Here is a 15,565-nt window from a genome sequence, read left to right as displayed (position 1 = left end):
GGTAGGTTAACCAGAATGCACCAGAACAATGGACAGGGCTAGCTTAAAACCTTCCACTAAAGAAGTTACAGGCCTTCAAGGCCACATTTTGAAACTAGCAGCATTACAAGATGGATGAATCCTTGATTACTGAGTCATAGAGGCAGCCAGGAGAACTGTCCAACTAACACCTGCATTGGATTTTGGTGATTAAGAAATAAATTTTTATTATTTTATGTTAAAAAAAAAAAAAAGAGTTATAGGTCTGGGACATGACTGACTACCCACCATGACCTGCCCAGTTAAGAATTTATGATCAGATCACCCTGTGAGGTTACTTTCCATAAAACAGCTTTTTTGAATCCACAATTGTACAGAATAAATACTAGTGGTGTAGGATATTTCAGCAAGAAATAAAATTATTAAAGGTCAAAGTAATTGGCAATGATTTCAGGGAACTGTGAAGTAAATGTTAATACATACTTTTATTGAAAATCAGAGTGAAATTTTTACATTTTATTTTCAATCTTTCGTTAGTCAAATATCAAACAATTTTACTCTATTTTCTACCAAAATGGGCAACAAAGACTCATAATTTAAGATCTTTAGGATACGGTCTATCAAGCAATTAACACAGGATAACAATTCCTAAGTTAAATATCCTTCTGTTATATGCTACGCATTATGATGTTCTATCGCATCTCTATTTTTCTGATCAATTTTGAGATTATTATAGTGATATGTGTACATATTGAAAATTTTAAAAACATTTTGTACAGAAACCATAAATCAAAATAAAATGTAATATAAAGACAAATTCCTGTAATATAAAGAAATTTCCGTAATATAAAGAAAATCGAAGACAAAATTCCACCCATACTACAAAAATCTCATCAAACATAAAAGAATTTATCTGATAAAGATAATTCAAATGTTATCCTTTTTTATCCTCAGCAAATATATGGGAATTAATTTTGTCAGAATATTTTTGTACTCTTTATATAAATCTGTATTTTTATTTCCAAAAATTATTCTAGTTTTGTATTATAATTTAAGAAGAATCAAATAATTTAAAATCTAGACTTATTATTTTGGCTAGCTATGTGATCATGTGTAAGCCTCCAAATTATTTGTTTTTCTGTCATTTTCCTCATTAATAAAATTGGAAATGACAACACTTACCCTGCTGATCTCCAAGAGTTGGATATAGTATAAATAAACTAATGTATGATTTTATAAAAGTACAAAACATTATTCTAATATGAGATATGAGTATTTCAAAGCACATTGAATCCTGCTTCTGGCAGTAGTAAAATTATATATTTAAGATAGTCTTGGTCTTTTATTTTTAATTTTTTTTGCTTTGGTTGTTTTTTTTAATTGAGATATATAGTAGTTTACATACCATAAATTTCACTCTTTTAAAGTGTACAATTCATTGGCTTTTGGTATATTCACACTGCTTTGTAACTGATGTTGGTGATGTTGGATCTGCTAGCAGTTTCTGAGCGTGGGCCGGGATTGTGTCTCGTGAAGCCGAAGAATGGAAACACGGACCAGGGAGAGGCAAAAAGTTTTAAAAAGAGGATAGTTTATTAGAGGCAGGAGAAGAGGTTGCAGCTCCCGAGTGGGAGGGAGTCCCAAATGAGGGTGCCCATGACTGAGGCAAAAGCTCTTACTTTTATACCTTCCCTTGCCTGTTTGGGGAAGGGGAGCTGTTTAAAGAAGGGAACTTGTTTGAAGAAGGGAACTGGCTCCTTCTAATGAAATTGTCTACCACGTTTGTTCTGCTTGCCCATCCTAAAGGAATTATCAAAGTAACCCACTCTTATCTATCAGATCTGTTCCATTTGTCAGGCCAAAAGGAATTTTATGATTAATCTCATGGCCTTGTTACATTTTGTCCTGGAGTGAAGGAGTGATTTCAAAACCTGGAGTTTTAGGATACGGCTGTCTTTGTTTATTCCACCAGGGACCTCCCTGTATACCTAGGGACGTACTAACTATCCTGTATCATAACCACCAACACTAACTGTAGAACATTTTCATCACTTCAAGAAGAAACTCCATACCTATTAGCAGTCACGCCCATTTCAACCATCCCCACAAAGTGATAATTTTTTTAGGTGTAATATTTTAAAGACCTTATGTAGAACTGAGATTTATAGTGCATGACAAAATTATCACTAATAATCTACTGTTAGCCATTGAGCAAAACATCATAAATCAGAAATTAATAAAGAGTAAATTTTATTAAGTTTCTAATCAAGGACTCGTGAGAAATACCACTGAAAAGTATATTTCATGTTGACCATTATATTTTATGTTGTCTTTCATGTATGTATAAATGACAATTGAAATAATAATGCATGATGTAAAATGAGATTGTATTACTATTTGCAAAGCCTGATTCTGTTCCTGTGAATAGAGAACCATGCATCCTCATTTGAACCAGGCTGTTTTGTGATCAAGAACCATAAGTACTACAAGTAGTTACACACATCTGAGGAAAAAATAGAGTGCATTAGAAAGAAAGACTGGGTTATATCAAGTAACAGCTATCAAGCTATCTAAAATATTGCCTTTAAGGAATAGATAGCAATTCTAAATAATGCATCCTGTGATACAGTTTAATCATTGCATTTTTAAATTCTGTCATTAGGTTCAAAATTCTCCTTGACCAATAAAATAGCTGTCTCTGTCCCCTACTCTTTCTCAATTGCTTCCTTGCTCAACACTGTGTTTTTGCCCCCCCTTAAGTTTCTATGATTATCAACTTTTAAAATAGAGATTTCTTTTCCCTGAGGTCAACAAATACACTTTGTTTAAGCATGTATTATACATGTAATAAGTGTCATCATTTTGGTTAACACGAGTTTAATATATGTTAAAATGGTGCTTTATAAGAAAGTAATGCTTAAGTTTTGAAAATAAAGGGTACTACTAATCAAGAAGAGTATTAAAGTCAAACTTGCACAGTAGTAAGAATAAATTTCATTGCCTTCAAGGGACAGAGGTCTTAACTCTACATTATTTGAAAGTGGTTGTATCCTAGTAACAACGCCAACAATAAACACATCATGCAAAAGTAAAAATGCACTAGTGAAATGAGCCATTGAAAGGAAGAGTCAGTGACCATATAATATTTCAGTTTCTATTATATCTAGTAGCAATCTGGTTAAAAAGAAATGACAGTTGCCCTGGAGGAAATAAAGTGGAGGTATTATTGTAGTAGTAGTTTGGAAAGAAAATTGCACTGTGTCTTGACTGGATTATTTCTCAATCCTTGGGAACGAACTATCTCTACCTCTCTGTGGTGCTGCTTCTTGCCTTTTTTATACAAATTGAATTTGTATCATCTAAACTCATAGGGCCCAGGGGCCCTTTGGTGACAGGGAGGAGGAGGAAAAGGGGAATTAGAAAAAGAAAATGTGACAGGCAGTTTTGAAAAGAAAAGCAATTTTCTTGGTGTGGGACTTTTCCTAAATAGTTCTTCAACGCAATATTTTGCTTCCGCAGGGTAATCAGTCAGAATCAAGTGTTTGTGCTGTTTTGTGGGGCTTGGCACTGACAGGTTTTGTTTAGGAGGGGTGGGAATACAGGGGGATCGGATGTGAGGAAGTTAGTATTTTGGCTATATCAGCCCTGGAGGCAGAGTTAGCACTTGCAATGGGACAAAAGTATTTGCAGTCATCAGATAACTTTGCAGTCAGCTTCAATAGCATCACTCTTTTTTTTTAAGGTTTGTTTCTTTTTTTTTCTTTTCTTTTTTTTTTTTTTTTGGCAGCCAAGCTCTTAGTAGAACCATCTGTCTTTCTATTAGTATTTTTGAGGCCTGTTTTGAAGCCACTTTGCTTGGCAAAGTCACTTTCATCCTTGGAAACGATTTTTTAAAAAAGTTCTGTGGCTTTTTGCCGAAGAAGAGTACTATGTAAAAAAAATCCACATGGCTGTTCATTTTTCTTCTAAAAGAATATGGCTATTTTGTCTTTGTCTTAAATCAAATGAAATTTGAGGTGATGCAACTCCAGTGTGACTTGTTGGGAAGTGAGAGGCTGGGATTGCAACTTCAGCCGTGTTTTTTTATTATCCCATATCTCTCAATGAGCTTTTCTTTAGTCTTCCTAGTAGATTAATTGGAAAATAAATTGACTCCTCTATTCTTAATTTTAGTGTAGATTTTGTTCTTCTGTTTTTTTCTAAAGACCATTGCATTGGGTAGGATAAACTGGCAAATCGACTTTCTGTTATATGAAATGAAAAATCACAGGCTATTAGTGGTCGTTGAAGATCCCATGCCTCTTCTTCTTAATGATGGAAAGTCAGCTTTGTTATCCTGGTTACTCCGGTTTGGGTAATTAGATCCTCCCTACCTAAACCCCTGTTGTAATCTCATTTGGATATTATATTTTTCATTTTCTCAGAACTGTTGTGTAGTATCGCTGTGTGCTTCTAAACAGCTGCTATGCTCCCCGCTGAAGGTGGCGGAATATCAGTTGTAGGTGAACTGATCCCTAAAGATGATATGTGCTTGAACATTGTAGTACTCATCAGACTAAACTCCTGAGGAACATTTGAAAAGTTTTAATTTTACATTTCATTTGTGATTGTGCTGACTTAAATCACAGCCCTTTCACTTTGACATCTGTGTATGTACTACTTTAAACAACTTTTCTACCATAACTTCCTGTTGTGTGAGCTTTCACCCCAATTGCTCCTTGATATCATGGAGTCCCTCTGGTTCTCGGATTGCTGTTTTTTCCAGTCTAGTAATGCCTCCCAGGCTTCTCTTCCTGGGGTAAAACCTAATGCCCATTGTTGTTCAAAAGCAACTTTGGTTTCCTCATAACCTGTGCTTGCTGATGTACCCCTAGTCTCATTTTCTTCTCCAACTTGAATGCTGAAGTTCACCTTCTCAGAATTTTTCTGAGAAAAATCAAAGAAAAGGGAAGTCCGGCAGCATCATAATTTAGGTGGTCACTCCTAAGGCCTTAGTGTTTGCTATTACTCTTTTAATTGTCCATGGTTTACTTTCTTTTTCATTTTTCACAGTGACCATCCAAAACAACCTTGGCTGAATTCCCTTCTTCAACCCCAATGTTTCTTTTTCAGGATATGACCTTGCCCATATCATTGAGAAAAGTTCTTCCATCAGGCCTGTTTTTCCGTATTTTCTCATTTCTCTACATAGAAAATAGATCTAAAACGTATCTGCCTTATTCACTTATATAGATCCATTCCTCAGCGCCCTGAGAATGAAATGTCATTCCCATTTAGAACAAGTCCCTACTCCCCTGCTTTGCCTTTCAGCCTCCTCTGGAATTTTGGTCTTCCAATTAGTTGCTCGCTTACCTAACTTTAAAATTTCAATTTCTGTTTGCTCCTTTCAACCAAAAATGGGCTCAAAACTCTGCTACCTAAATAAAGCCTGTGCATCCTATGCGGCTGCTAACTTCTCTCCTAACTTCTCACTCAACCCCCCTGAAGAATAGTGTATATTTGCTTTCTCCTTTTTCGTGCCTGTCATTCAGTCCTCAACCTTTCTCAACATAGTTTCTACCCTCCGTTATAGTGAAATTGATATTGATAGATTCATCACTACTTTCTAATCAACAATTGCAGAAGATAATTGTTTTGTTTCTGAAATACACTCTCTGTTACATTTTTCACTATTAGTCAAGTCTCAATCTCGTAATTCCATTGGAATCGTGATTTTCTTTATTCTTCTCTTACCTCCTTGCTTGTAGACTTCTCTTTCTCTGCCCTTTGTTGAATTATTGTTGCAACACAGATGATTTTAAGCTGCCTCTTGTCTTTGTCTTTCAGGCCCTCTCTAGATTGTGTACTTCACTCTCATCAATGAATGGCTCCCCAAACTACAGCCTCTAAAGATCTCTTCCCTGACTTCAGACTGTAGTACTGTCTGCTAATAAGATAACTCCAATAGAATACTATTTAGTCACTTCAAATACATCAAAACCATATTTATTATCTTTCCATGGAAGCTGTTACTACCCCTCTATGCTTTCTTTAAAGTTATTTTATACTGGTATAAATAGTTACATAAAGTAGATATCTGAGAGTTATATTATACTCTGTCCTTTTCTTCGCCTCCTCGTTTTCACCATGTAAATTATATATATATATATATATAATTTACATGGTGAAAAATGTAAATATATATTTACAAGGTGGAAATGTGGAGGTGAAGAAAAGGACAGAGTATAATACATATATATTATACACACACACAATCTCTGTACCTAATATATATTTATATATATTAATTTATATATATATATTATGTTATATTAGTAAAAATGTTGATATATATTATGTAATATATATAAATTAATGTATATGTTATATGTAATATTTAATATATATTTATGGTACATAGATTTGTCATATATATATACATACATATACATATATCCTCCTCCATTATCAGTGTTCCCCAATGTTTCCCTAAATATTTTTTTTTGTTTTTTCTCCTCATTCATAACCTTCCTATTACTGATCAAGCCCTCTTAATTGATTACCTAGTTGACTGTATTCACCTTCCTATCTGGTTTCTGTGCTTGGCCTCGCAAATCTCTTCTCCATATACCCATAAAATATTCCATCTAAAATCCTTCAGTGATTCCACAGACCCTACAGGGGGAATCTCAAGTTTCTTACCTTGATACACACACTGATTCAGACAAATTTTCTCACTACTAAGTTCCTCTTACATTTTTTTGCTATTCTAGATTGCTGTTGGTATCCCCCTCACAGGACATTTTTTCTTGTCGCTGTTCCTTTTCTCATGTCTCCCCATCTTTTTAAAATTATTTTCTCCTGCTCCCATCTGTTTGCCTAGCTAACTCCTACTTATCCGTTCAGTCCCTACACCTGCTGTACCTATCTCCATGAAGCCTGCCTTGATTCTGTCTATGTTAGGAGTCTCTTCTCTGTGCTTCCGTAGTATTTTTTGTTGAATTAACAGCATTGTAACTATCTATCCATTTGTCCCACCTGACTTAGAGTTCCTAGAGAGCAGTCATTGTGTGTGAATTCATCTTTGTATCTCTAGTTACCAAAAAAATACACTTTTGGCTTAGTACAAATGTTGGTTGAATGAAGAAACTAATAAACAGACCCATGCAACTTGAAAGTAAATAAATAATCTTAAATATCTACTTGATATATTAGTTTCAGGAAACAAATGAAGCGTTTTGCAATAGAACATTTATGTAAAATATAAAATGTTTAATTATGAATAATTGATAAGTATTTACTTGTTCTTATTCAAGTGGGATAATGTATTTGGTTTGTGTTGGATTCTTAATATTTTAAAGGACAAGAATACATTCATTTTCTATGTGGTAGAGTTATAAAAAGTGTTAAAATATATTATTTCATCCTAAAGTTTAAAAAATTATAGGAATAGCCTTTCAAATTTATAATGTTATTCTAACTTGTGAATAACATGCCCCCATAAAAAGACTAAAACTTAGTTACAAAATTATCTTATTGAAACTTAATTAAAATGTCACACATTTTAAACCTTAATTAGGATCATAAAGGGAATTTCATCCATTAAGTGAAAGAAAATAAATGAAGTTAATGGGAATAGAATTTGGAAATATTCAAAATTGGCCAATATGTAAGAATGAATTACGAACACTATAACTAAATAAATTTTAAAATTTGTCCAAAAAACATTATACTGTTTTGGATGTAATGTGTCCTTTTCTTCCAAAGAGTGGCTAAATTTTAGCAGCACTGAACTGAAAGTTAAGATAGATAGCAATAATACAGTTGGTGCTCATTATTTGCACTAGTCATGTTCTATAAAGTTGCCATGAACACCGAATTAGCGAATACTAAACAGTTATTCCTGAGGGAAGTACAGTTAGGTTACTGAGAGCATTTGGTCACATCCTTTTCATCAAGTGATCAATACATAAACCTATTTTATATGTGCTTCTATTTAAAGACACCTTGTTAATATTTACTATTGATTTTAAATGCATTTTAAACAATGAAATCACCAACACAATTTCTCGCTATTTGTGCAAGTCTGTGAGTGACCGCAAAAGCACTGGTACAAGTAAATTTTAGTGAGAAGGCAAATTTGCAAATACAAAATCTGCAAAGAATGAGGATCAACTGTATTTTGAAATGTATTTTTAGTTGCACGTATGGATTAACCACAGATTTTGGATTATATTTTACTTTATCTTGAATTTTAGTACTATTTTATTTTATTACTAATTTTATTATTATTATAATCTGTTCTATGATATTCTAAAGAAAAGCCATCATTGGGACTATGAAATTAGGCTTATTTTTTTCTGTTTTAGTTCTTTTCTTTCCCTTGTAGTTCCTCCCTCCCACTCCTCTTCTCTCCCCCCTGACATTTTCCATTGTGTGGGGAAAGAGTACTAGATTAAAAGTTAGACGATGTAGCTCCAGTGTTAACTCTGCTCTTACCTAAATGTGGGATCTTGAACAATTGTTATGATCAAGCTAAGTCTTGTTTCCTTATCAGCAAAATGATTGTGTTGTGTCGGATAATCTCTAGGATCTTTCTCAGCCTTAAACCTCTGTTATTCTATATATGTGGATCTTGGAAAATATAGACACCAAAACAAATTACAGTACTAAAGCAAAATTTATTTCAATAATCAGAATAAGACAAAAGTTTAGAATACAAAGATTTTAAAAAGCCCCCAAATTCATTGCAATTTATTCTTTAAAATGCAAAAAAAAATTTAGCTGAAAAATATTATAAATTATTAGTATATAAATGAAATACCTTGATAAGAACTGTCACACACAAGTAGATAGGCTTCTGTATACACAACAACCAGTAAACACTATTAAAAAATGTTCCCTTTACAATAACAATAAAAAATATATTTTTTTTGTTTATTTTAATCTTAAAAATAAAGTTACATAGGAAACTACAAGAATTATATGAGGCAGGAAAGGATTTAAATAAATTGAATGCTATAGCCTGCTAATAGCTATCAAGCCATAAGGTTAATGAATTCAAATAGAAATTTCATATTCTAAAATTAATGTGTGAAAATAAATGTTAAAGAAAGCAGGATATAAAAAATAAAAGAGTAATGATAGAGTGCAAACTGTTATTAAAACATATTGCAAAGCTATAATAATTAAAACATCATGTTACCAGGACATAATAGGCATGCATATCTGTTCATTACAGAAGTATGTAATAAATTTCTCATATTTCGGGATTTCTTTTTTATTTCTTCATGTATGCATATTCATTATTCCAAGAATCATAGTTATATCATAATGTACAGGAACATTTGACAAAGCAATTGTTACTCTATGCCGCCATTCCTCTTGGTGAAATTGAATTCCTTTATGGTCATTAAATAACTTTATTGTCCAGGTGCTTTTTGTGGACATTTGGAGTTGGTGCATGAAGATGTAATTAGAAATATGGGACTATGTAATTCATTCTTCTTATTTATTTATGAATTATCAATACATATAATATTTTCAGCTGCTGTTTTGAGCTCTAAAGGTACAATAATAAGTATGTTACAACCTCTTCCTTTATTAAGCTCATAGGTCATAAAGGAGACTTACGTTACACAAGTAACTATTATTCAATACACTAAGTATTTTATATTAGCTTTATGAGGTTAAAAGAAGTAACAGTTCTTTCTGCCTGAAAATTGGCACCATAAGAAAGAAGTGCTTCACGGGCAGAGACATTATGTGAGTCTTAAAAGCCTTTGAAAAATAAGTAGAATTTTGCCAAGAAGAAAAGGAAAAGAGAAATCACTCAAAACAGAAGAGAAAATACTTCTGAATGCGTTCAAGTATGGAAAAACACCGAGTATGCAAGGAACTCTTCATGATCCATTGAGGCAAGAGCACAGAATATCTGAAATGCCAGGAAAGATAGACGGGACAAAGTATGAAGAATCTTGCTGAGGGGTTTTGGTCATTATTTTCTAAGTAAAAGCAAACCATCAATTTTTTTTTACAAGAAAAGCATGTAAAATACAGATACAAGACTCATTTAGAAGGAATTCTGTGAGGAACACAGCTTAATACCTGGTTGTATCCTGTGGACACCAGAACGTGTAAAAAGTCAGGCAGCCTCCCTTTCAATTACTTACATATCTGAAGGTGCTTTGTAACTCCAGGCAAAAATGAAGAAGACAAAACGATTTGTTGACTTTGATGGAAAGCATTCTTTAAGACCTGACTTCTCAAACCTGTATGCGCATTGGAATCATCAGGGGAACTTTTAAAAATGCTGATGGCTGGGTCTCACCCCTGTTGATTGAAATTTAATTGGTCTGGGAAGCAGTCTGAGCATTTAGAGTTTTTTAAAGCTTGCCTGGTGATTCTAATACACATTCATGTCTGAGAACTACTGCAATTAAATAAGAACCTATGGTTTTTGCAATTCTAAAAGATAGTTTTCTCAAATTTTAAGGAATCTGAAAGTCAGATGCCTCATAACCATTGTATGTGTTTCATTTGAAGTTCCTTCTTCCCTCTAAAATATTCTTATTAAATTTAAGGTACATCTTATAACCAATGGTATCTTAGAAAGGAGGAGATGTACTATATAAAATATAACTTACAAACAATGAAATATAATGGATAGACAGTAGCTGATGATAATCCTTAACCAGTGTGGCTGGTTTGTTGTGTGTACCTTTGTATGTTATTCTGGTCAGCATCCTCTGCTTACCTTATGCTGTTTTTGCCTTCAAAAGTCTACCTCTTGTTTCAGGCCACTTATTCCTACAAACTTGCTCAATATACAGTGTCTTATTTTTGAGCCCGTAATAAAATGCTTTTCATTGGTTTCTACCTAAGGTTTATTTTTCCTCCAGAATGTTGAAAAAATGCAGTCTGTAATGGTGTAACCTTCAGCTCTACCCTTAAGACCCTTTTTGTTTTTTTGGTTGTTTTTATTCCCTTTTAGTTTCATTCTAGTGGCAGTGATAAGTTTAAAATCCTGTTGGCTAAAAGAAATGCTTTCCAATTTGGAGTCATTGCTGATCTCTTATTCTTGTAGAGCTCATCTCTCTCTCTCTCTCACTTTCTCTCGCTCTCTCTTTCTCTCCTCCTTCCTCCCTCCATTCCTTTCTCCCTTCCTCCCACTCTCCCTCTCAAACTGCACCTCACCCTTCAAAGAAAAGCACCCACCAACCCAAATCGCAGAAATAGCTTAAAAGTTTACTGCAAAAAAATAAAGGAGAAACTGAAGATAGACTTTTAAAGTGAGAAATGGTGAGGACTATAAGTGCCTTAAGTGCCTTAAGAATGTGCGATGCCACTGGGAGAAAGGGAAAACAAGCCTGAGAGATATATCTCAGAGTTGCTATTAGGATTAGCCACTGAATTAATTTGTAATTTTTTTTTTTTTTTGTATATTAGTTTGTTTTACTTTTTACCATTCTTCCCACTGCAATGTAAACTCCATGGGCCTAAGATCTTTGTTTTCTTGTTCACTAGTATATCTCCACTATGTAGCTTATTTTCTTGTACATAGTAAGAGTTTATTAAATATTTTCCAAATAACTAAATTAAGTGTAGAAGGAGTAGTAAGGGAAAATGAAGTGTCCGAAGTGTAATTTTTAGTATGATCCAAAATTCTCATTCACATATTCAGTGACAAACACTAATTAATAATCATGTTCACTAGGGAGATCTTGCTTAAATGTGTTAAAAAAATTATTCTAGGTATTTTAGTTAATGACAACCTCTGCGTTAGTCAAAAATGTGACATAGTTGCAGAAATGACTGCGTGAGGTTATACTTCTGGAAATTCCTGTTCAGTTCAAAGAAGGTAGTGATTCATTGTGCTATATTACTCATTTACTAATGTGAACCCCATATTGTGAGAGTGACACCAGCTAATTAAGGCATAGTCCAAAGATGGCAACCAAAGCAGAGCCATGTGGTTTGAGGAATGACTTAATGTTTGAAAAGCAATAGATGAAAACAAAAGTGTAGTACAGAGCAGGATTCAAGGGACTGGATTCTAGACCTAGTTTCAACTATCCCATTCAATGGCCATAGGCAAGTTAGTTGTCTTTTGGTGCCAGTTACCTCTTCTATAAAAAAAGGGGAAAGTCTCAATTACACTCTAAGCTTTCTTCAGCTTTTCTATTCAAGAATTTTTAAATTTCAATATTATGTGTCAACAAGAGAATTTATCTTCAAGTAATGAAGAGCCATTTGTATATAAAATGACACCAGTTTAGTTGGTTTTGTTTTAGAATGTAGAATTATTCCTAACAGGTGGGATTTACAGAAGGAGATTTTAGTTCAACCTCTAAGGGATAATTTTTAAACCATTATATTAATGCAATGAGAAAAAGGCTTGTTGTGTGAAGTAGTGATGCTTCAACACTCTCCAGGATATCATGCAGGGAAATTATTCATCAGGTTAGAAAGGGAACTCGATAACACCTTCTCACTATAGTATATTTTGATTCTCCGAAGGTAGTCCCAAGGCATGGGCTCAAGCACGGTGTTCTAACAATCTTGTATGCCAGTATATTGAATTGAGTAAATCATTTTCTTTTATCATAAATTAAGGAGGGTGGGAATCAAATCATGGAGCACCAGTACTTCTTCTCTTTGATCGGCTTTATCATGTTCAGCAGGTTCAAGGTCAACTGCCGCCATTAATGATCCCCGTATTCCCTCCTGATCAACGGACACTGGCTGCCGCTGCCCAGCAAGGATTCCTCCTTCCTCCAGGCTTCAGTTATAAGGCTGGATGTAGTAAGTACCATTGATTTTTCATTTGGGAGTGGGTGGAGGGTTTGGCTTTAAATTAGGCAATGTAATATTTCTGCCACACCAAGAAATGAGATCACCCATATAGCATTTTTATTTTAAAGAGAAAACACACAGAAGGTGTTGAAAAGGATTTATGTTGGTACGTATTTAAAAGAGCTTAGATTATTTCTGTGCTTCTGAAGACAATATTTGCTCTTTAGAATTTAGTTTTATAACTTGTATTTCCAGTGTATTTTTAAAATATGAATATGATTTTCAAGTTCAACTTATTTATGCATAGATAAGACAGAAGTATGCTTTTCAATAGCTATCCATTTTCCTTTAAGATAAATCCGTTTCCTAATGTGAATAACTTGTCCTTCCATTATCTGTCTTGGCCGCATGTTTACAGCCGAATTTCTCACTAGTCTTCTTTTAGTTCTTAGACCAAACCATACTTTTTTTTTTTATTCTGGGCTTGCATTGTCAGTGTTCACTCTCTTTGGTATTTTGAACCTCTTTTAACTCAGATGAGGGAGAGTTTGCCTGACCTAGGTAGATCCATTTCTCCTTGTTTCTTTGCATCCTGTATATTTTCTCTTTCACTTTACTTGAAAGCTCTATGAAGGCAGGTGCTGATTCTTTCTTATTATTATATCTAAACTTTTAGTATAACATTCAACTATTGAATGAATAATGAATGAACACTCATTACAAACAACACAAGTGCATTTTTGCATCAACTGATGAGTTATACAAAGATAACTATTTATATTGTTGATTAACTTTAGATGCCTGTGATTTTTATGACTTTTTTCTTTTTTACAAAAATCGAAATTATACATTGTTAGTTTTGGAAACAATCTAATATTTCATTTTCTATAAGTTAAATAGCCAAAATATCAACTATATTCTGTTAGATAAAAATAGTGACAAATTCCAAAATGGAGCTAGATTGCTAAGCTAAATACTTTCTAAAATATCCTTACCATGACTAGAAAGAATATAGAAAAAGCAAGTTAATTGAAATATTTTCATTGATAAAAGTAGAACACCATTGAAAATAATTAGTGAAATAACATCATTTTAGATATTTATATAGAATGTCATTTCGTAACTACCACTATATTCTGGTTCATTTATATATTAATAAATTGTCCCATTAGCATCTTACTATGCTTCAGTATTTATCGCATTTGTGAAGCTCTATCCAACGTTAATAGAAATCAGATCTAGGTTTCCTGCTAAATGATGTTTTGAATTTTCATAATTCACATTTATTCCTCATCTTTAAATCTTTTCTAGTAATATTGAAGCTATTTGGATGTAATTTTTTAAATATACAAAGTAATTTGAGATGAGTATATTGCAACTATGAACTCTGGATAAAAGTGAACTGAACTCAGGACTATAAAAATTCACATTTTTATGGTACTTTACACTTGGCAGTTTTTATATTGTTTTTGCACATCTTTTTCTTGACTTTGGTTTCCTATGTTTTAAGATGGTGCTCTCACTCTGCATCCTTATTTTATCCATTTAATATTATTTGCCAATCATTCTACTTTTATAGATCGATTCATTCAGAAACACCAATACTTTTATGTAATTAAGGACTATATTTATATTCTAAAATATAAATTCTAGGAATAATTTAAATTCTAAAATTAGAATTTCAAATTCTATTACTACTCTAGATTCTGAGTTTTAATCATAAAAGATTTTTTCATTTTGTGTTGTTTCCATTTTCCTAAGGAATTACTATTCACATCAAACACATGTTGCCAATGTGTTTTTGGTAACCTTGGTTACTAAAATGGAAAGAAAAAGACACTTTTAAAAATCATCAGTTGCCTCAGACTGCACCTGCAATATATACATATAGATTAGGTCTGCTTTCGAAAAAGAAAATTTTTAAGCAACTATAGAAATAAGTCCCATTAGCAAATATTGTGCTGAGGAGAAAACCACATTGAATATGAACAATAGCATAACTGTAGGCCTGGAAAAGGTCAAGAACACCTCAACCGCGCTCCCATTTGGCAGAGTTGGCATGCTAGGTTTGTTCAGTGTGGATGTAATGTGGCATGCAGAAATTTTCCCTTTTCTAAAATTGTTAGTACATTAACTACTTGATATTCATACCGTCATTGCTTAAAGTTATAAAATGATACCACTTCTTCTGTAACCCTGGAAATAAAACAGCATAAAGTCTCTACAATTGCTGGCAAGCTTGAAACTAGCATCACGCCAAACTCTAAGAAGCCAGTAGCAAAAGAAAGTGCCACCCTTGTTGACAACCTGGCACTTTGGGTCAGTTTGAATGAGGAGCTGTGTGGAAGTGATAAATCGTTCAAACTATGTACTCGCTAATCACATTGAGGGAAAGGAATAGAGATAAGGAAAGAAACAAATCGTAACATCTCTTCAATGGGCCTTCCTTTGTTATCCCCCCCCCATAACTGTCAACCATATGTGACTTCTCTCATTGTCAGTTGTTTTAATTTGAGTACTATTACACAGCTGTAAATGAAAGAGACCAACCCATCTTGCTTGATTTGTTTCAAGTAAATATGAAAGATCGACTATTTGTTGGTATCAAAAATTCAAGTGTTCTTCATCAATCCATTTATAGAAAGTATTTATGATAAATTTTCCTGTTAAGACTATGTGTCTTGATAAAATATAAACTCTGGAAACATTTCTCCCATGAGAACTGGAGGGTGGTTGTCACCATATAATTCTGGAATGTTATATACATTGTTACACTCAGTTCTTTCTACTTTTTAATCATTTCACATTCTCA

The 15,565-nt window shown here is 33.3% G+C and overlaps 1 protein-coding gene across 3 annotated transcripts in view; it reads left to right on the top strand.

Annotated features, from left to right (window-relative positions):
• Positions 1-15,565, top strand: part of SOX5 (SRY-box transcription factor 5) — a 478,480-nt gene that overhangs the window by 344,494 nt on the left and 118,421 nt on the right. For 2 of the 3 annotated variants that reach the window (XM_033118758.1, XM_033118757.1), the window contains one exon: positions 12,642-12,762. In XM_033118758.1, the coding sequence (XP_032974649.1) occupies positions 12,642-12,762 (121 nt within the window). Of the gene's footprint in view, positions 1-12,638; positions 12,763-15,565 lie in introns of all 3 variants that reach the window. The other variant, XM_033118759.1, reaches the window with a different exon arrangement.

This window comes from Rhinolophus ferrumequinum, chromosome 10 (assembly GCF_004115265.2).
Source record: "Rhinolophus ferrumequinum isolate MPI-CBG mRhiFer1 chromosome 10, mRhiFer1_v1.p, whole genome shotgun sequence".
Lineage (NCBI taxonomy): Eukaryota > Metazoa > Chordata > Mammalia > Chiroptera > Rhinolophidae > Rhinolophus > Rhinolophus ferrumequinum.
This window is presented reverse-complemented; position numbering and strand designations above follow the sequence as displayed.